Genomic DNA, 22,897 nt, shown 5'->3' with positions numbered 1-22,897 from the left:
TAGATCTGCTCCAAAAATCTGACCTAGGGCAGAAATTTGCCCAAGATGGAAGAAGAAAAAATGACGCCAAGCAGGGAAAAATCTGCCCAAATTAATTGCCCAAGTCTGCAAGCTGCCCTTCTAGAGAAAAATCGCTCAATACATGAGGAGGAGGAAGATGGAATGAGGAAATGAGAGAGGGGGAAGCCCCTCTTATACCAAAATTTCCTTGCCTCTCCAAGCTGGCCGATTTGCCCTGGAGGAAATCAAAATTAAAATAGTGCCTTCATTAATGGCCCAAATTTAAATGCATCACTAAAATTACCTAGCCCGTAGTGAAATAATCCCATTTAATTGCCAGTTTTGATAAAAAATTGCAAAATAGAATAAGGAAAGCTTAGGAGATGTTAAAATTTTCATTTAACAATGTTTTGACAATTAAAATATCATTAAAATCAACTCTAGCAAGCCAAAATCGATTTTCAATTCCAAATTACCAATTCCTTTTGACATTTAAAAATCTTATAGGCAATATTTCAACCAAATTAATGCGATCTTGCAATTCAATCCAATTTTAATTTTGCAAAACAATTCCAATTTTTTAACCAAATTAATCCTTTTCCTGTCACTCAAAATCGATTTTCTAGTTTCAATTTCACTATCATAGAATTTCCTTTTTCACCAAAAAATTCAAGATTTTCGAAAACAATTAAATCTAAAAAATTTCATTTTTGAAAATGCTCAAGCTTATACAATTATTTCAGATTTTCAAAAATCCGTCTAAGTGCAAAATTTGCAAATCTATCCTGCCAGATATCGTTCTAACCATCGAAAAAATGTTGTTTTTAAAAAAATTGTTTGGTCTAAGGATAAAGTTACATGCTTTGGAAAATGAAGTTAACACTAGGTGAAAATCAAATCAAATCACATCCCTCCTGGCCCGAAGGTGTCCAAGGCATAAAATTTTCAAATTCGAAGGCTCTGGACCAAAAATTCCAAAAAAAATAAAAATCACAAAAATTGCTAGGGCTTGCGTGAAAAAAGGGGGTTCCCAAAGTTTTGGGGTGATGGTGTGAAAACCTCACAACACAAAAGGATCAACCAAATCTGAAACAGCTGCATCCTCATGTAATTTTTTCAGATTTGCTTCCACAAGGGTAATCATAGATTTACAATCTAGTATACCAAGTCTTTTGAAGATATCTATTGTATGTTTTCCTTGACTTAAAATAGTTCCATGCGATTTCTGCCATACCTCAAATCCAAGAAAATAATGCAACAATCCAAGATCCTTCATTTCAAATTCTGACGGAAACTCATTCTCGCACTTAACAATAAGATCATCATCACCGGTTAGAAGTAAATCATCAACATAAAGCACAAGGATCAACATTTTGTTATCAATTACCTTAAAGTACAGATTCAAATCTGCATCATTCTATTGAAAGCCCAAACTTAGAAGACAGATATCAATTCTTTCATAGTAAACACAAGGAGCTTGCTTAAGGCCATACAAAGCCTTTTTCAGCCTACATCTTTCAGCTTACACACACGTGACTTTCTATAATGAATTACAAACCCTTCGGGCTGCTCAATGTAAACTTTCTCTTCAATTACTCCATTTAAGAAATTTGTTTTTACATTGATTTGATGAAGCTTCCAACCCTTTACAACTGCAATAACAATGATTGTCCTGATGGAAGTATAACATGCCACATGAGTAAAAGTTTCTCCATAATTTATACTTTCCTTTTGAGAGAAACCTCTAGCTACAAATCTAACCTTGTATTTCTTTGTAAAACCATCAGTAGCATGTTTGATCCTAAATAACCATTTAAATGAAACCACAGACTTACCTTTTGATCTTGGAAGTATATCCCATACATCAATTTTAAGGATAGACAGTACCTCTCCATCATTGCATCCTTCCACACTTGCTGATTTGAAGCTTATTAGATAGTAGAAGGTTCAGATGCAATAGAGTCAAGAAAATCAACTGAATTAATTGGATTGGCAAGATCATCTGAATCTTCACACACCAATAATTATAAAATGTCTGTAATTTTCACCAAATAACAGAATATAATATTACTATCAGGATTGACCACACAGATATCTCTGAATTAGATGCGCTTGATATTCTGATAATCTCAAAATGATAAAAACAACACACTAAAACTGATTGCATTCTACTTGAATGAATAATACTGCTGCTGTTTCAATAGCATATGTCCAAGACTCTAAAGAACGGTATTAAAACTAATATTAATAACCTAAGTTACCATGTTCTCCCTTGGAACCCCCGGACCTGCATAAGTTTGAACTGGTTTGAAGTTTGGGTCTGGTTCGGACATGGTTCCAATTTTTGCCTGCTGGTTCGATCTGGTTCGAACCAAGTTTGAACCTAGTTTGAACCATGTGCTCTCTGGGCCCTGCGGACGACAATAAAGTGTTTTTTTTTTGCAAAATTTAATAAGTTTTGGGCATGCACAATCCTTAAAGGCTGTTATGAAATGCTTTTGGTGGCCTCTCATTGTCATTTTTCAAAGAATTTGATGCCAATACCATTGTTGCTGCTGCTGATCCCATTGGCCTTAGCTCTATTGCTAAGTCAACTAATGCCAGAGAAGAAGAAGATGAATATGAAGAAGAACATGAAGATTGAAGAACATAGAATATTAATAGATTTTTATTCCATTAGTTGAACAATGAACGTGAAACAATGATACTTGAACTTGATGCTATGATTTATTTTTAATGTTTTGAATTTTTGACGTTGAACTATATGATGATATGATCACTATGATTACAAGTCTATGGTGTTTTTGTTGTTTAAATGTGTTTATGCTACTATGCTACATTTTAAATTTAATTCATGCTTCATAAATATGTATATATCTATACTTTTTACATGTTTTTGTTCTAACGAACCCCAACAAACCCAAACCTTTTTTCAAAATTTTGACGAACTTGCGAACTGGTTCTTGAACTTCGCACTTGGAACCGAACCCGAACCAGTAACTTAGTTAATAACTGCTGACAAAGTCAATATGATGATAGCAGACATCCAAGAGATGCAAGAGCACAAAATAAACTGGTAGATAAAGAAATATAAATTCCACCACTAAAAATTACCAAGTCAGCAATTATATAGTATCCATGATATGAAGCATAAGAACCAATGACGGCAATTGGAAGGACCAGAAATTATAATACGATCAAGATTGATATTTGCTGAAGCTGAAGAAACATAATAGCATATATAAGCATCAAACAGAGAGCACAAACAGAAATGGCCTGATATGAAGCTTCAAGATTCAAAGAATCATGAACAACTCTGGAGAAAAATATACGGCAGTGATGGAAAACCACAAGCACATCAAAAATCAACGGTCATCACAGGTAGATCTATTGAAAGCTACCAAAATCAACATGAAGCACCCACAGGAAAAGTTTTTCTGTTTCTTGACTGAAATTGGCTTTTTCAAATGAACAGCAAAGATACTTGCCTCATGGACCATATCTGCAAAATTTCTTATCTAGAGAATCAGTACAAGTAAAGCTAAGCTAAAATTACTTAAAATGATTTGTAAGAAAACAGCTAAAATGCTTGTATCATCGGATAATCCTGAAGAATTTAGTAGGAACCATCCATGAGTCAACATCTTTAACTTTTTTTTTTTAAAACTGTAGAAGCAATGAAAACTGTGCATGGCTGTATATATTGTGATATCACCCGCAATTTTATGGTGATTTTTTCCTTCAGAATACAATTTACAAAAATAGTAAACAATGATCTATAAAACTAAAGATATCAATCACCTCCCAAAGATAATTGTGATACCAATACAATCTCATGACTGGTATAACTTTATATTTACTGCCATAGCCTGTAATGATGCATACAAGAGTGCACAATATTCAACAGAATAAATGCTATGGTAGATCATGAAGCAAATTAGGGGGATATAACTTTTGGCATTCTAATTTCACGTGGAATCTATCTTTGAGATGCTGTTTGTTTTTTCGGATGCTGACTTCTACTGTCAGACATATACGACACCCAAAAAACAATTCTGGTACTTGGATTACCTTGATTTCTACATCAAGTTCTTGTTCCTATTCCCTGGTTATAAAAAAAATTGGAAAATCATTAATGATATGGGCAAGCTGCTTGAATAAATTTGAAATGGCTTCTTCCTATGCATAGAGAGAGCCAACCTTTATTCTCAAAGTTTATTTTCAAGCAGTCTCCATACTTCTGAATACCTGGGTCAAATCTCAATGTTTGCTGCACTTTGTTGCACAAATTTTCCCAAAAAAATGCAGAGACACTTTTATTTAATCAGTCGAGCCATTTGTTGTGTGTCGCCTTGGCCATTACTCATTGAACAAGTTATTGAATATTCTCCTTCATTAGGGGATTTTTCATTATCATTTTTAGTCCTGAATTGGTTCAATTCTGTTTCTAATCTCGAGTCTGTTTCCCTTTGGAATATCTTGTTTAAATGTCTTATGCTATTGCCTTGCCTACTTTCCCATGCAGTTGTCCCGTATAAAAACTACCATATTATGTTGCAACAAGAAAGGTGAGGGTCTATAAAAACACTCAAAACATCTTTAGCATTGAAGTATTTAGTCACAAAAAAGCACAAAAACAAAACAAAACAATTTTAGTGGGACAGTGCATACTTCAGTTTTATAAATCTATAATAATCCGTCAATCACACTAAATACCAGTGGTGTTTTTAATGATGTTATTATATCAATGTTACGTTTGAGCAGCCGTGCTGTATTGGGATCCGCAATCATCCTTAGTTCATAAGGACTAATTACAAAGACAATCACACTACTCTCAAATTAGTCCTGTTATCTCAAGAACAATGAAAGCAATGGTTTAACTTTTATCTATTATATTATTTTTTGTGATGTAAATAACAATTTTTAGTGACTTCTATAGTTCTTAATACTTGTCATGTGGGAAACCTGTTAAGAATATAATACTTATTGGAGACAGAAGAGTTCATCAAATGGAATGCAGCGGTAAAGTTGCTTCCTTTGTTTTCCAATCATGCAGCTCTTGTAAGGAGTTTATGTTTGTACTTTCGAATGCGTAAACATCAGTGCTCATTAGCATCTGCCATATACAATCCCTGATCTCAATAGCATCTGCCATATACAATCCCTGATCTCAATATCACTAGTCTACTTTTATATTAAAAATGCCAGAGATTGGAGTCTCTCATTTCATAGGCATTCTGTGTTATGCAAGGACACTTCATGTTTTAGTGAAGTCTGAGCTCTACAGTCCACTAATATTTTCTGGAAACAACATTTTTTGTTCAAATTTTATTAAATTGTAGTCTACCATTGCTCCTTTTTTGCTTTTTCATTGGAAATTTGAACCAAATAGTAGTAAAACTGAGTGGTTTTGAAGTCACGCAAGGATTGATAAAAGGTGGTCTCTTCATATATTTGTGCTCAAGCATTTATTTAAGAATAGCTTGCACTGGTCACTGTTCTAATTTACCTTCTCTGAGCACGAGATTCAGTTTTTAATCATTCTGTTGCCAGTTTTAGCTTATGTATACTTTTAGAACAGTAATATTAAGTTCCTGGTTTAAAACATTTGTGCGTTTCTTTCTCCCTGTCGCTTCTACAACATATTTGAAGGAGCTTGTGCTCCAACAAATTAAATAGAAAAGATAAATGAAAACAATATTACATGGAATCAATTGCTGCATTATGTTTGTTTGTTAATATATTTTAAGGTCATACATGATTTTTAAGTTTGTTCTTGGAGTTGGATTCTTCCATATATAATAAATGTGTTGGAGAAAGAAGCATTATTGTGTGTGTGAACAAGTTCATTGGTGTTTGTAGCTTTTGACTATTTGAAAGAGGATCCGTACTCTTCTGTTTGTAGTACCTAAAGATGGATAAGCCCGATGTTCTGTAATTCTTGTGTTTGAAAGTAGTATAATAGTTCCTGATAGTTTTTTAATGCTTCAAAATTTAAAAAAAAGTCAAAAGCTCTTTTTTTGGTTATGTATTATTTTATTAATGAAAGAGAAATTATGGTCAGTACTCATCATGTTTTCTTTATTGTTGGCTTTTGAGATGCTATTGTACAAGCTATTGTTTTCAATGCTTGAAAGCTGAAAATACCTGTCAGGGTTTATGCTTTCTTGAGACATATGATTTTAGTGCTTTTTTGTTTCTACAGTGTTTTGGTTGAAATGCTGTCCTAAATTGCGTTATAAACTACTATACAGTAATGGAAATGTAGAACTTATTTTTTTGGCTCATTTATGCAGATGGGTAAAGCCAAAAAGAAAGCGCATGTCAAGCTCCTTGAAGAAAGGAAACAGAAAGTAGACAAAGTAGGCAAGAAAGACTGAGACAATTTCCAACTGCTGAAAAACATTCTTTGGTATAATGCATGTTATATCATATGCTTTCCATTGAAAGGAAAATATAATGATACTTATACTAGGGGTTAGTAGTTTCCATGTATTTAAAACAATTTTTATCCTTCAAGGAGTTTCTAATGTATCGGCAATTGGTGGTGATAGACATCATGTGAGAGGTATTTCTATTGTATTCAGATAAGGTGATCAAGAATGAGTGGGAATGCTTCCAAATCTTGGGGAATATTCTCTGCCATATTGCATATTCTAGTGTAAAATTTCCATTGCATAATCTTCATCAGCTGTCGCTTGGGCTATTAAACATATGCTTTAAAGTTAAGCACTGCAGCACACCTTTTGAAAAGTAAATTCCAGCACATGCTCAGCACACCTTTTGAAAAGTAAATTCCAGCACATGCTAACTTCCAAATTTTGTTTCGTTTCTTTAATTCTTAGGCCAGCTTTTTCTACAATATGGCCTTCCATATATAAAATTTAATTGTATACCATCTGCAGAGATGTACCCTCTTGGTAAAAAATGCTTAAAAGTGTCTTCTTGTTTCTTGGCAACCTATTATGAGCATTTGGCTATTGATAGTTTTAGTTCATTTCATAGATTTATTGGGTTGTAGATTAGATGTTTAGCCTAGCTCTTGTGGCAAAAAGCAATTTGTATCTTGCATCCAGCAAATTTGGCATTATTAAATGCTGCTATGTGAATTGCTTAAATTAAGCAAAACTAATGGAAATGTTTACTCATTTCACATGTCTACATGTGTGTGTGTGTGTGTGTGTCCAAATGTGTGCGTGTGCGTGTGTACAAATGTAAACTCATATAAGAATATGTATGTATGTGTATGAGTATATATATATATGTGTACACACATAAAATCAACATAAGAATATTCGTCCATCAATTAGTTGGGTATGAAAACGTATATGGCATGATAAAATTAAGCCCTCGAATACATCTACAATAAATACACATAAAATCAAGTATTAGAATATATATCTATTTACTAGTTGGGTATCCAAACATATATGCTATGATGAATAACATTGCTGGCACGTTTTCAACATGTAAGGTATGATGTTATAGGAAAAAGTTACCCCTCTAAACATACATTCTTCTTCACTTTGCATCGAGTAATATCCTAAGAAATAATGATTCACACTTGATTCAACACGGGGATCTACGCCAACGTTGATCATGTTGTCCTTAATTGAAATAACCATAGGACTCTCCCTTTTTGTTTCATTGTTTTAGGTACGATGGTTGCAACCAATATCTTGTATATTTTTACTTTAACCTAAATAGCGACAGACTAGAATTTAAGTTATATTGCCTCTTCTTAATCAGCTTAGAGACCATTTTAAAGTTAATATGGATGTTTGCTAAAGGATGTAATCCTATAACCTACTTATATTCTTTTCTTATTAAATTTTTGTACACGTGCATAGATTATTCATTAGTGCTAAATTTTCATCTCCTTAGTAATCTCTTATGATGGCCATATTGATACCTCTTCCAAACAAATGTTTACATGACCTTATTTCAAAAGATTGTGATTAATCTTTTTGAAGTCAAAGATAGGTATTCTCATCGACTACTCTCAATAGATTGTGTAGCAAGTTTGATTTAATAGTTGTTTCTTCTTGTAAAGCCTCTTTTGCCTTTACATTTAAGTTTTGTACCCTTGATATTCTCATACCATTTCAATTGTTTCTTGGTACACAAGTCCTTTGTAGGTAGCATTTGCCGTTGCACCAAAAGCTCGAACTTTTAATTTTCGATATTATTGCTGAGATTTACTCGGATCCACAACACATCCCCAAGGAGGTGCTGACCACCAAGTCAACACTCAACAATCTCCCCCCTAACACCAATCGGACCTTCAACTCCAATTGAAGGGAGACTTAAATCCGTGACCTAAGGTGATGCAACGCAAGGCAGGAGAATCCCTAAAGGAGATGTCATAGCCCTCAACAAATAACCACATAGTAGAAACACAATATAAGATACAAAATCTGATACCAAATGCAACTCTTTATTCATAAAATAATTGATTACATGCAATGTGCCGGGCTGTAAGGCCTTCCCAGTTACGACCAAATAGAAAGAAAGTAATAGTTCTGCAAGATCTCTCAAGATCCAATCCAAACCCTAGCTAGTTCAGATCTACACTCTAGTAGAAACTTGCAAAGAAGATCCAATTGATATTTGCAAGCCCACCAAGCAATATCCTTGTTTCCCAAGCCTCAACTACTAGCCCTTCTCAAAATTCACTCCTCTACTACCTCCTCTTCTCCAAGATGGATGACTAATCAAAATCATGTTGTAAATTTCCTCACATTCGACGCTCTGTTCACATACTCAGGAAATAATTGCCCTTCAGCTACTCTCTAGACTCACTCCTCCGAATGGATGAAATGAATGCATAAAGGCTCCACGAGATCCTTTACTTATACCCAACTAAACCACAAGTTGGCTTAGTAAGCTACAAAATAAATAACCCTTATATTAATTACATGTAGAGCCACAAGTAAGCCTCCTATATAAATTAAATACCAAATACCTGAAAAGGCTTACAACATTATTAAATACAACAAAAACAATTAACCAAGTCCCAAATAGGTCCACACAACTCCACCAAAATCCCTGCAACATGCAAGATGACCAACTACCTTGAGATGCTCCTGCATCACAAGGGCTTTGATACCACTTGTAGGTAGCATTTGCCCTTGCAGCTAAAGCTCAAACTTTAATGCCTAATGCAAATGTCGAGACTTACTTGGATCCACAACACAAATCTCCAAAGAGATGTTAACCACCAAGTCAACACTCCACATCCTCATCACCAAACATAATGTACATTTCAATAAAACATTATGTTGTTATGAAAAAAGGGAAGTGCACAGACTTCTCAACGTGCATACACTCCAATATTAAGTTCTAGAAATAAAATTTACATTTCAATAAAACATTATGTTGTTATGAAAGTAGGGAAGTGTAATGTCCCTTTGCTTGAGTATAATGAATAGTAGGAGGACGATTGCCTACAAATCCCAAATTATATGATTTTATTTATTTATCTCTTAAATTATATGTTATGAATGTAATAGTGACTAGGGAATTGATATTATTAATATCCTAGGAATAAGGTCACTTTTATATCTATTGATTTCAGCAAGAATGATTTGTATATCTACTTTTTTGATATGGAATATGAATTGAAGATAAATTTGTATCTGATAGAGTATAATATATTGAGGTCTATGTAATGACTTAGCCTCTAATTGGAGTAATGAATACTGAAACCTCTATTCTCGACCTTGATAAGATAAGATAATTCTATTAATGTCCAAAGAAAGACCAACAAAGGTCTATGGGACCGAGAACATACAACCATGAAAGCAACAAACAGGAGAACACAAAATGGTGTCTGCGAAAGAACAAGAACAAAAACCAAAAGAGTAAGAAGAGGAAGAAGAAGAAGAAGCGAGCAAGAATCACCCTGACAAGGAGTAGGGATCCAAGCTCAGAGAGAGAGAGAGAGAGAGAGAGAGAGAGAGAGAGAAGTGCAGCCACCTAGCCTTTAGGACCTACTTTGATCTCAACTCCCAACCAGTGGGTAAAGTCTCTCGAAAGCCTTGAGGTTTCTGATCACTGCCCATTTAACTTCCTGTCTGGCAGCTACAACGAGAGCCCAAGCCTCCTTAAGTTCTGCCACCTGCGATCTGGTGAGATCCTCATCAAGATAAATCTTGATAGGGAGAGAGAAGAGTTTCCTCTTTGCCCTAAGAGTCCGAGGGCCATTAACAAGTGAAAGTAACCGGATAAAGAGGGTATTGTCATGCCCAACCCAGGCACAAACAAGTGAACTGTCAGTACTATCGAGTTGGTCTTTAAGGAAGGAGTAGCCTGCTACAAGAGGTTTGGGGCAAGGAAGAGGGAGACGGCGGACCCTCAAGTTTAGCTCACAGGCATGCTTGACCCTTTCATCTGCTATCTTAGTTTGGACAAGCTTCTCTATGCCAGAGAGAGTAGCGGAAGGAGGGGAGGAAGAAATGGGGTTGCTGCAAATAGATGCCCATGATTTCAGCTGCTGTTCTATTTCGGTCTATAGGGAGCATTATTTTTTATCAAGTTCCTCTTGCTTCATCTTCAAATCACGGATATCCATCATTTGCGTTGTGCACCGGATGTATATTTAAATACTTGATGAGTATGTACTGAGAGAAATTAAGTTATTATTTCTATTGCTGTAGTCTGCAAGGGTATTCTTTATTTAATTATTAGAGCGTCTCTTCTAACTGCTCTGTGATCTTTATCATTTAGAGATGACTCGTCTCTCTTATTTGCTGTCTGAAGCTTAGCTATTATTATTGGTATATGAGTTTTCTCCCTTCCTTACATGATCAATGTTGTGGAGGCTTCTATCGTTGATACCCTGGAATGATGCTAACCTCTTGTTACTGACTTATGCTATAGTCTGTAAAGTAATCAAATGCAATTGTTTGTAAAGTAATCAAATGCAATTGTTTATCTCCAATTTATACAGTTACTACCCAATGATGATTGTGAACATCGAATTCATAACTAACATATATGTTCTTTCCACACGCGACAACAATATATATCTGATGATCCCTTCAATACCAGGTACGCAGTTTGTGGATTTTATTGAGGGTACAGGACCCTGCCCATGCAATTCGTATTCCGGCAACCCCTCCAATGGAGGATCTACCTTTGCTTCAACCGGGCGAAGTGTTATGGGTGCTTCAACCAGATTGAGTGTTACAAGATTAAATGTTGTTAGACGATATAAACCAAATGAATTATGGAGTGTGCTCAGATATTAACCCCATTGATGTAAAAGTAGGTCTGCTGATCCGATGTTAGGAGGAAATCTTATTTAATACTCTTCTTGGTTACCGTCCATATTCCCCTCCTGTCGACATTCTTCCATTCTAATATATGAGTATAAGTTGACCATCGTGGCTATTCATAATTTAATATTTAGCATATTCCTTTACATTAAAATATTTGATTAGTATATATTTAGATTTCAATTATAATATGTAGTTACATTTATTAGTAAAGGTATGTAATTATGAATTATTAAATTATATTAATTATATATTCTTCTATTAAAAGTATAATAATTAAATATGATAATAATAATAGATTTATCATCATTATTATATATTCATTATTTTTATATCTCATTATTTATTTACTATTAATTATTAAATCTTATTTTAGAGGGACATTACAGGAAGTGCACAGACTTTTGAGGGTGCATACACTCCAATATTAAGTTATGGAAATGAAATGTATTGGAAACAATTGAGTAATGCTCCATTGTGAGAATCTCCTAGTCATACTCTTTCTCCACATTACAAACAACCACAAGAATTAATTTTTTTTACATAAACCTACATACCCATAGCTATCTAGCATAGTTCTACTCTAGAAAACCCTAAACAAAGTATGCAAAGAATACGATCATGTGTGAGCTACTTCGTAATAATCCATGCACACGCTATTCCAATGTCAGCAAACTTGTATTTGGAAGCCCCCAACTTAGGTTATGTATTTTAATGTAATGGAAGCATAACAAAACTCCATATTGGGATCTTTCTAGAGGCATGGAAAGAAATTGCGACATCAACTTAATACTCTAGAGAATCACCCTCTATATGTTGTAATCATCATAATTGGATACCATATTGAAACATGCCTTAACTGTGCACATTTTGAAATATTTGTGGATATTCCAAAATACTTATGCATATTCTAAAATATTTGTACGTGGGAGTAGTCTTTGAGATTGTTATATATCTAATTATTTTGGTGATTCTAATTGGCTTTGTCTTCCATATTTTATTCTTCCTTCAATGAAAAGATTTATTGCAAGGTAGGTGAAAATGAAGGGAGGTTGAGGATTGAGGTCTGCAACTAGGGCACGACCGTCGAGGAAACCTTTCCCTTGACGGAAGGTCCCCTCGCCCATTAATAACATTTAATTCATAGGTTGTGATTGATCTTTTATGGGCTCTGAGCATCAATAGAATGACGCTTCCAAAGACAAGGTAGGGAGGATTAAAAGAAATGCAAAGGGTTTCAAAGATATTGTTGAAGGCATTTCTGCTCTACCCGATAGCCCATGCTTCTTCAAAAAGAACTAATTAGGTTCACGTTGACTCTAGATAGATGAGGGAGGTAAGATTGGTAATTCCTATGTTATCAAACCTAATACACAAATATCCATAACAATTAAGAGTGAGAAGAGTAGGCTAAAAGATTATTTAATATTCTTGGTAGCACAAGATGTAGATAATATTCCCTCAAGAAAATTTATGAATGATTGGGTGCACAATATTTGGATCAATAAAATTGGGTTTCAATTTTCTCACTTCCGCTTGGTTCAAAAAGGAATCTTCATTATCTTTTTTAATAATCAAAACCACCAGCAAGAAGTGGTTAAGAAACAATACTAGAAAATTGACCCTAACATGTTCCGGGCCCTACCTTGGTCTCCTTCACCAAATATATAGAGGAAAATGTCAAGCAATATTAGGATGTAGATCACTCACCGAATTCTTTTGTTGGGAAAGGCCCTAAACACAAGAATACAAACCCACCCTTAAACTAGATTTGGTTAACACAACTAAAGTGACGAACATGGGTTAATGCAAGATCTAAGTAAAGGAAGGTACTAGGATTCCTTAAGAACACTATGATTGATATGAATATGATATGTGATAAATGATTATAGAAAAGTAGATCTGATCTATGAAAGTAACTACAAGATGAAAATAGGAGGAATAGACTCACCTTGAAACAAGAACAAGAAATTTGAACTTTGGACCCAATTTTGATAATTGCAGGAAAGTCAAATTTTGCTACAACTCTAGATTTGGGAATTTGATGCATCTAACTATCTATTGTGTAATTTTGAGCCAAAAAATACAAGACTATGGAGAATAGTTGACCTAGCCTTGGGGCTACAAAGAACTTTTTTGATTTAGTTGAAAACATGTTTTGAAGGGACCCCAAAACCATTTGCAGTTTCTCAACAAGAAGATTTTCAACTAAGCATAAATACCAAATCAGCTCCAAAGAGAAATGCAACAACCTAAAACAAAACTAGAAGAGACTAGAAGTGGAAAAAATGACAAGAATGAAGACCCACTTTGCCCCAAGGGAAAGAAAATCATCAACCAAATAGAAAGAGGAAAACACAAGGATTTTCCTTTACCTCCATTCTTTTGGGAGTGAAGCATCATATCAAAATGAGGATAGCGCTTCTCATGATGTTTTTCAATAATTGGGATCCACCCCTCCTTAACCAGTGAAATCACTTCCTATTATTCTAGAATAATCAAATCTACCTCAACAAATCTAGTAATAGAAATTTGGACAAAGCCACCAACAATAGATCTAGCAATAGAAGTATCAACAACATAACTAGCACTGCTAGAAAGCCCAACACAATCTACAAAAAGCCCAACTATCCTTACTCTTTCATTGATTTGATGTGGTTTGCTAGACATGTAATGTTATTTTGTGGCAGCATTCGACCCAATGAGGGGCTCTCTCTTTTCCCACAGTGAAAAATAACACAATCAACATTGCCAACAAGCCCAACACAAACTACCTCTGCCAGCAAAAGGGAACCCACTGGGCCAGCATGGAGACTAGTGCAAGTGCTAGCAACAACAACATCCAAACCAACCACGCCACCAATAACAAATCCAACAACACAAGTATTAGCAACAACAAAGCCAATCCTAGCAGAAAGACCCCCTTTGCTAGCAAAGGAGAACCCACTAGATCAACGGGGACACCAACACCAGTGCCAGTAGTGACAACATCCAAACCAACCACATCACTACCGAAAATGGCACAAGTAGAATCCATCCTAATAGCTCCAAATTCGATGAAGAAGAGTTGACCTAGTCCCAATAGCTCCAACTCTGATGAAAATCCTTAACAATCTGTGATTGTGTCTATACCTTCCAAATTTAGATCTACAACTTTGCAACCTATTCATGCACACATAAAAGAAGAGAAGGTTGCGAGGAGGAGTTTGCCTAAGTCAAATTCGTGTTTAAGAATCAAACTTGAAATGAAGTAAATGAAATTGAAAGAGGGATTCCATGTAGCAGAGACTTGATCTAAATAATGGAGTAAATCATACCACGTAGATGAAATTGTCTCTTAGGATATAATCAAGTATATTGATGGAATAGTCTTGACTCAACACAAAAACCAAAAGAAAACATGTAAGACAAAGCCTCATGTAATAGATGTTGTAATTTGCCTTGACATTGGATTGAGGAAGAGTGAGAAGTTTTGATGGATCCTTCCTTGATTGTACACTCTTTTGTTTGACCTTCAATGGGAGAAAAGAAGTTATAGATCTATGGAAGGAAATGTCTTGAATGCATGATGAAATTAAAAATTGAATTCTTAATGGCTCATAATAGCTTCCTTAAACTTGAATAGATCCTTCCTTGATTGCACACTCTTTTGCTTGACCTCCAATGGGGGAAAGAAGCTAGATCTACGGAAGGAAATGTTTTGAATGCATGATGAAATGAAAAATTGAATGCTTAATGGCTCATGATGTCTTCCTTGAACTAGAATGGTTGATAATGGATGCCTCCACTAATGGATGCTCGCTTGCACGTGGATCTCTTGAATGCACAATGGATGTATAATAACTTATTTGCAATATGTATATGTAGATTGTGGATGTAATGGGGATGTGAAAAAAAGAGGATTTGATGCCTTTTACACATATTTCAAGATCCAAATTTTGTCAAGCCAAATGCAATTTCACCTTAGAAGAAAATCTTGCCATTGGGCTCCGGGCGAAACTTGTGCTCAAAACACTAGGACAAGGTTGACATGTTGACCCAGTCCAAGTAAAATTACCTCAAAATTTGTTGGGAAATAGGAAAGTTTCATAAGAAGTGGTGGTAAAAATTACAACCTTCTAGGAGATCAAGGCAAATCCCAAAATCCTAAAGTAAATGCACAAGTCCCATGTGGAAAAATAAATTTTGTGATAAGATAGGAAAAGTAAGTAATCATGCATAGAAGTCAGAGCCAACCTCGAGTTTAAATGAGATTGAAGGAGGAGGACCTATGTTTGAATTAAATGTGCATTTAAGTACAATATGAGATCTTACCATAAGAAACACACTAAAGTGGACCCAAAAATGGTCCTAAATTGAGCACAAATTAGGTAATCATGCATGGAAGTCAAAGCCAACCTCGAGTTTAAACAAGATTGGAGGAGAAGGACCTATGTTTGAATTAAATGTGTATTTAAGTACAATATGAGGTCCTACCATAAGAAACACATTAAATTGGACTAAAAAATGGCCCCAAATTGAGCCAAATCAAGTGTTTTACTTTTTAGGACAATACAACTTTATACGTGTATCTTCAAGTGTCTACTTGACATTAGCACAGTTAGAAATTTGGAACTCTTCATACTCTTAGTAATGGACTTTAATGATTGCATCCGACTGTCATGTTTATTAAAAAAATCATAAAACTAGTTGATGATTTCAAGAATAATTATAATGAAAAAGTGACAAGTCTCCTTAAATCTAATATTGGGAGATCTTGAATGATGAATTTTGACCCCACTCTCTTTTCAAGTAAATAAACAGTACTAACTCAACAAAATTTATCAAATGTTTTCAAATAATCAAAAGGATATAACTTTAAAAAAATATTGGGGTTTATTTTATTTAGTGTTCCCAAGATATGTCTTACATTGGGGAAGATTAAAGGTTGAAAACAATGAAGAAACCAATCTTCAATTCTTCATCCAAATGATAATACACTTCAGACTAAAGTTTGGTTATAATCCAATAATATCAATTGTTAGAAACATAGGATTGTATAAGGTTTCATGTTCAATTAAATAATTTGTGGGTTGGGAATGCTACAATATTTTTTCACATTGCCCCAACAACAAATAAATGTTCTAAGAAGCTCCACATTTGCAAGAAGTCGTCAATTTCCAACTTTGATCAAGGACAGTGAAATATGGTAAGCAACATTGAATTGAAACCCTTGCACCAATTTAGAATTTTCATGGACTATAATAAATATTATATTTATAGTTATAAATAGTTTACCTACAAATGAAGATCTTTTATGTGATTGAGCTAACTTAGAAATTTATGAAAAATAGATCCTTATAAAGATAAGGATACCAAAATTGAATAGGAAAACCTTCACACAATTCACACAATATGGTTTGTTCTCTCCTTTGAGAAATAGGTTATATTAATAATAACAAAATTAAACTATAAAAATATAAGATAGTTTTTATTAAGTTTAATGAATGGTCAAAAGGCATGCAATGAAGAGTGTGGCTCCCCTTACGTGAAATATCAAAGGGATCTAAAGAGTTCATCTAAAATGGGACATGGGGGGGGGGGGGGGGGGAAGGAAAATTTGAGCAACAAAAATAAATATGCTGAAGAAGAAAGGTATGATAAAAGATAATGAAGCGACTCTTTCAAAGGGTGGTAATTGTGAAAGGTCGTAACCATTGTGAAGAGGTGTGATTCTCCACTCTCCTTCATATTGGAGGATATAAAGAAGGGTGACCCTTCCACCAATAGATAGTAAAGGAGAATTTAGTCAAAGCATTGAAGTAGACATTATAAATAAAAGTAAGTCAAAGGAATACATAAAAGCAAAGTAGAAAACTAGGAAAACAACAAATCAAAGAAACCAAAGAAGAGTAATAAGATATTTGATCAAGCAATAGTCTTTCCATATTGCAAGTAATAAACTAGGCATCATTTTCCATCCAAGTAAAATTTCTTTATATTAATATAGTATAGGCTATATGCCTTTTGCTCAATTTTTTTTATAAAACTAGGCAACAAATTTACATATTGTTCAAGCATTTTGATGATGCACAATACATTCAATTCTGATCTAGCTAATTTAACTAATGTTGGGTATGAATGCTATGCAAATTGGGTACATGCACGCACATATGTGTACATGGTTGCTAGCTAAATGATAACTAGCCTAGTTGAAGGCCTAGATCCAAATAGAAAGTTGGCAATTTATATTCCTAAATATACACCATACCTTAATTGGTAATCCTATGGAAAATTAGAGTATGGTTCCACTGGGGGGTGTTGCATATGGCATAAGGTTGAGATTGCTAAATGACGTAAAATAGAATACCTAGGTTAATTAGGGCATGACATTCTATAAGAGGAAATTTTTTTTTGGTAAGATGCAAGTCAAAGGGAATTGGCTATTTTGAGTTGGTTCATAAAATATGTACGAGAACCTTAGAATATGAAGAAAAGGTGTTGTGATGTGTGTCGCCTAATATGGATGCCCTAAATGAGGTATCATGTGTGGATTTGAGGTTTTGGACACTACTAGCGATATGGTTACCCTAAATGAGGTGTTATGTGAATTTGTGGTTTTGAGAAATACTAGTAATTTTTAGGCTAAGTATTTTTCTTATGTATATAAATCCTTGGTGTTTAATGGATAAACAGAAGTAGAAAATAGGGTAGGGCCTCTATTCACAACTAACGTTCAATACAAGAGAAAGAGGGGTTTCCAAACATTACTCTCAAAATAACATAAGTTAGATTAGCAAAGTCCAAAGGGAAAAGGGGATGTCAATGGTAAAATCAAATTATATCAAGGAAGTATGCAAGCAAGTTCTCTTTCATCCAATGTAAAGTTTAATTAAAAATATAGATCTAGGTCCCAAATATAGGCAATCAACCCAATTAAGATATGGGTCTAGACTAAAAGATGAAATAGATGATTAAGTACTCACCTTGAAATGAGTAGAGGAATATGCTTGTTCAATACAAAAATCCTGGATCTAAACTGTGAGGCAACTTCTGACTGTGGATTCAATATCATAACAAAAAACACTTAAAATGTTATTTTTCTTAGAGCCCTAGGAAGACGTTGACATGGTAGAACATGTTCCAGATGCTTTACAATGAACTCATCAAGTTGTCGAAACACCGTAGCAAGGTTGACCCCACTTCTTTGGAAATGGTCAGCAAATGATTTTCAAATTCTATAATTATAATTTTGCTATCATACTCTCATACATAGTAAAAATTCATTTTTATTTTGCTTTGATGAGGGCTCACCATGGCCAAGCTCTAGATTGAGGAATCAACCTTGAAATTGAGATGTAAATCTACTCATAAAGGGAATGTTATCATGTAGTAGAATTGAATATATCAAATGAGAGATATAATTACCATTGTAATTCAACTAAATTTGATATGTGATCAAGTATGCAAATGTAATAGCCTTGACTCAAAGAAACCAGAAGGAAACCAAATAAGCCAAAACCTCATGAATAGGAATGTATGTGACATGCCATGATGAAGGATGAAAGATCTTAAATGATTTGGAATGATGGATCTCCTCCTCAGAAGCCAAACTCCACTACCATCTTCAAGGAAGAAGCTTGATGCAAGAAGGAAATGATTGAACTTGAAGAATTCTTAAAGGTGCTTTCTTGAAGTCTCATGAATGTGTGTATTTATGTTCTTGATGGATGGTAATATCTTGTGTGTAAATAAAATGCCCAAGCCTCCTTATATACTAGCTTTTTGGATAAAAAGCAAAGGAAGTTGACCAGGGAGTGAGAGTAAATGATTGGCAAACTCGAGGCACTTTGGGCTCTGCAATCAAAATTCCTCTTGGAAAAGGTTGACCTATTTCTGAGGGGGGTCCTAGAGGCTTGGAGAAGGTGCAAAAGAAGCGGGAAACTGAAAATGTTGAAAGATATGACCAAAAAGGTGATAAAAGAGCACCTAAAGGATCATTCTAGAAGATGAGAGATGATCTAGAGATATGAGAAAGATTGGGAAGAAGAGAAGGAAACCAAAACTACATTAAGGAGGGCTAAAAGGGCTCAAAATGAAGTGCACCCATTTTAAGATGGTACATTTAGCCCCCACTTTAGCAAGAGTATAAGGCAAGTCATACTCTTGGTAAAGGAAGGAGGTAGAGACGATGTCATAACAAGATAGAACATCACCAAGTTCAGGGACATAAGACCCCAAACCCAAGATCCTAAATCCATTCTCATGCATAAGAACACAAAAAAAAAGAAAAAGGAAACAAATAAAGAAAGCAAAAACAAAATCAAAAGGCACAAAAAAGGATTAGTACCAAAATCCAAATTGACTAGTGATTGCCAACTAAAGAAATGCCTCACCCATCAATATCATATTTGGAAGGCTATTACAAAGCATAAGGGATCACATAAGGAAGGCAAGAGCACCACAAAGGAGCATATCCCTCATGATTATGTCCTATTAGCATCAGAGCATAGAGAGAGAGAGAGAGAGAGAGAGAGAGAGAGAGAGAGAGAGAGAGAGAGAGAGAGAGAGAGAGAGAGAGAGAGAGAGAGAGAGAGAGAGAGAGTCATTCTCTCACCCAATAAGGTTTGTGTCTTACAATGAATCACCAAAAAAAAAGGATCAATTAGTCTAGCGAGTTTGTCTACCCAGTAGTCAATCTCATGCACCCGTCAAAGACTTGGCATGCATGTGTATGTGTGGCCACCCATGGATCAATTCTTTGGTATCACCACAGAGTGTAAATATGTTTGTGCTCTTTTTGGATGGACAAGGATTAATTATCTGTAGAGAAAATTTGTGTGTGCGTGTTCCTTGGGATGGAGAAGTATCATCAATACCCATTAAGAGTGACACTGTAAATATAAAATGCAAATGTATTTCCCTATGATGGAGATGTCATTGATACATGTTAGGAAGTGGCATGTAAAAAGTAAAAATAAAAGTGCATAAAAAGTAAACTATGGTACAAGGAGGGCATATGTATGCCCCCTCCTTACAATGACTATGTAGCCATAAACATCATAAGGAAGAGAATCAATGATAACTACTTCTAGCAATAAGGAGGCATCCTTTAAGTGATAATGTATGCCACAAACTTACCAAAGAGTGGTGACTCTTGTAACTTAAGAAAACAGATAAATTATGATAGGATATGTCACTTATGAGAAGGGGCCCTTCAAAGGAAGAGATCTTGTTAACAAGACATCCACCTTCAAGAGGAGTGTCTAAACAAAGATAACAACTTCTAGACAAAAGAGGGGAAGAAGAAAAAGAATGCACCTTTTCAGCCCCCTGTGTATAGGTTGGATGGGAATCCTTGGATGAAGGATGACAAACATTGAATCCACAACAAAAGGGTAGATATTTATGAAGAACATAGTTTTGCAAATAAAGATGTGATGATCAAAGACATGCACCCCTCTTATACATAAGAGATGGTCGTGATGAAGACTTAGTTCCTTGGAGAACCCTACCCCTGAAGCATGAGGCAAGAAAAAAAAGTCTATCGTAGATTATAAAACATAATCTTCTAAGATATAAAGATGGATTGTAAACAACAATCATGATCAAGTAGTGCACAAAAAAAAACTCTATATCAAACAAGACGTAAGATAATGCAACACCATAGAGAAAGGACATAAATCTCATAGGATATGCAATTCCAAATAACATAAGATGCTAGAAATGATATCACATATGAAGTAAACTATATATGATTATTAAATGACAAGCATGCAAATCCAAGGTATGGAAAGACATTGATAGGCAATAACACTCGCATTTTTTATTTGATGTAATAAGGTCTAGAGATTGATCAAATGATCTCCCTAAGACCATCCACCCATGTAATGGATATAAGAACCCATGGTGCAATTATAAACCTAGGTATCATTTGGTCCAAATAAGGTGGAATTTGGTTTGTTTCATGTTTTCTAGGGTAGTTTGAGTGTTTAGAGCATTAGGGGAACATTTAGGAATGGTTAGAATTTAATTTGGAAGAAGATGTGGTAAAATAGCAAAAATTACAAAAATTGCAAAAAGTTGCTTAGCAACTTTTGCAATTTCTTGACAACTTTTTGATACAACCATTCCCAATGGCTAAAACTACCATAAGGTGGTTCTACCCACCTAAAATGGCCTATAAAGGCTCTAAGAATCTGATGGATCTAGGTACTGATTATACTTGTTTTGATGAATAAAATCTTCTATTCCAAGACAATTTTGTTTGATTTTTCCATACAGTACGACATTTAACAATTGGAGGGTAAAAATTCTGCATTGATTTGATAGCCCTGTTCATTTGTGAAGTTTTGGTTTTGGTTTCAAGTTTTCATCATTTATAGCATTCAAGTTATTGAATTTCTTTGCTCACTGCCCTGTGAAACCCCCAAAATCAGGGTTTGGCCAAACAAATGGCCCTACCTTGAATCTCCAGTGTTGGAATTTGTTCCAAATTGGCATGGAGCAAGTTAGAGTAATGTATTTTCATATTTTCAAAGTCTTGGAATAGGAGGTTGCAGTAGTGAATTATGGGAGCAAGCCCTAGGTCAAATATCCTTATGTATTTGACCTTGTTTTTATGCAAATTGGTTGGATAATGAGAAGGAAGGAAGTTGGGGACTTGGTGTAAGAAAAAAACATCCTTGTTTGAGTTGGGAGAACACTTTGAAGGTGAAGGTTTGATTTCATGAACCCATCCTTTTTCATTTACTTTGTAGACCACACCTAAAGTAACTAATTAGGCCTGTGTGCATGGTTTGGTTGAGGCATGATGGATTGGAGTAAAACCTTGAAACTTTGGAGTTTATCAGCACTTGGAAAAGGGTATTCAAAATTGCATCTTGTTAGCCAGGTCCTTTGGAAGAGTTTAGAGTTATTGGTGAAAAACTGGATTAGGAGGCCTAATGGGCTACTAGGTCAAATGTAGCATCTTGCATTGTGGGTTGTTGGGAGTGGATCCAATAGTTGATTTGTCTTTTTTTGGTCAAGTTGAAGTTGTTTTAGGCCTTGTTTGGTGATAGTAAATCCAAGTGCATCAATTTCAACATTTTGTCATTTTGGGGTAGTAAACCTTGTTTGCTCCAAGTAGGAAGTAGTAGTTTTTTTGTCTTGTTTGAGGAGTTAAGACTAGACCCTATTGAAGAGTGAGTAAAATTAGAGTATTTTATATTGGGAAGTGAGCCAAGCCATTGAATAACCCTTTGTGAAGTGTGGAGGTTTGGGAAGAAGGTTTGAAGTAAATTTTGCTTCCTTTGTGCTTACTCTACATCACGCGTTGTGCATGAAACAAAGGATTACATACCCATGGATAAGAATGTACCATAAATTAATGCTAAGTTGTAGAGAAATGAAAGAGTGAGATAACAAGATACCATTTTACACCTACTTTAAAAAACATGAAAGATATAATGAATCCTTACAAGATAAAAAGGACAATAATCCTCTACGATAGATCCCTTATAACATGTATAATACAAAGATAAAATTGCACATCAAAATGTAACACAATAAATCAATGCAAACACATTCTAAAGAATACACATTTAGAAAGGAAAAAGGAGGGATATATTTAAGCGCACTAAAACATGTCTCCCAAG

At 34.8% G+C, this 22,897-nt stretch overlaps 1 protein-coding gene across 1 annotated transcript in view; it reads left to right on the top strand.

The window, feature by feature from the left end:
• LOC149538693 (pescadillo-like protein) overlaps window positions 1-6,758 on the top strand; it is a 78,973-nt gene extending 72,215 nt beyond the window's left edge. The window contains exon 15 of the mRNA XM_089800025.1: window positions 6,297-6,758. Coding sequence (XP_089656151.1) covers window positions 6,297-6,380 — 84 coding nt within the window. The 3' untranslated portion in view covers window positions 6,381-6,758. The remainder of the gene's footprint in view (window positions 1-6,296) is intronic.
• Window positions 6,759-22,897: the final 16,139 nt, after the last annotated feature.

The sequence above is a fragment of the Cupressus sempervirens genome, chromosome 9 (assembly GCF_028749045.1).
Source record: "Cupressus sempervirens isolate cs-2001-9-10 chromosome 9, ASM2874904v1, whole genome shotgun sequence".
Classification (NCBI taxonomy): domain Eukaryota; kingdom Viridiplantae; phylum Streptophyta; class Pinopsida; order Cupressales; family Cupressaceae; genus Cupressus; species Cupressus sempervirens.
Note: the sequence above shows the minus strand (reverse complement) of the source record. Positions and strands in the feature narration are given on the sequence as shown.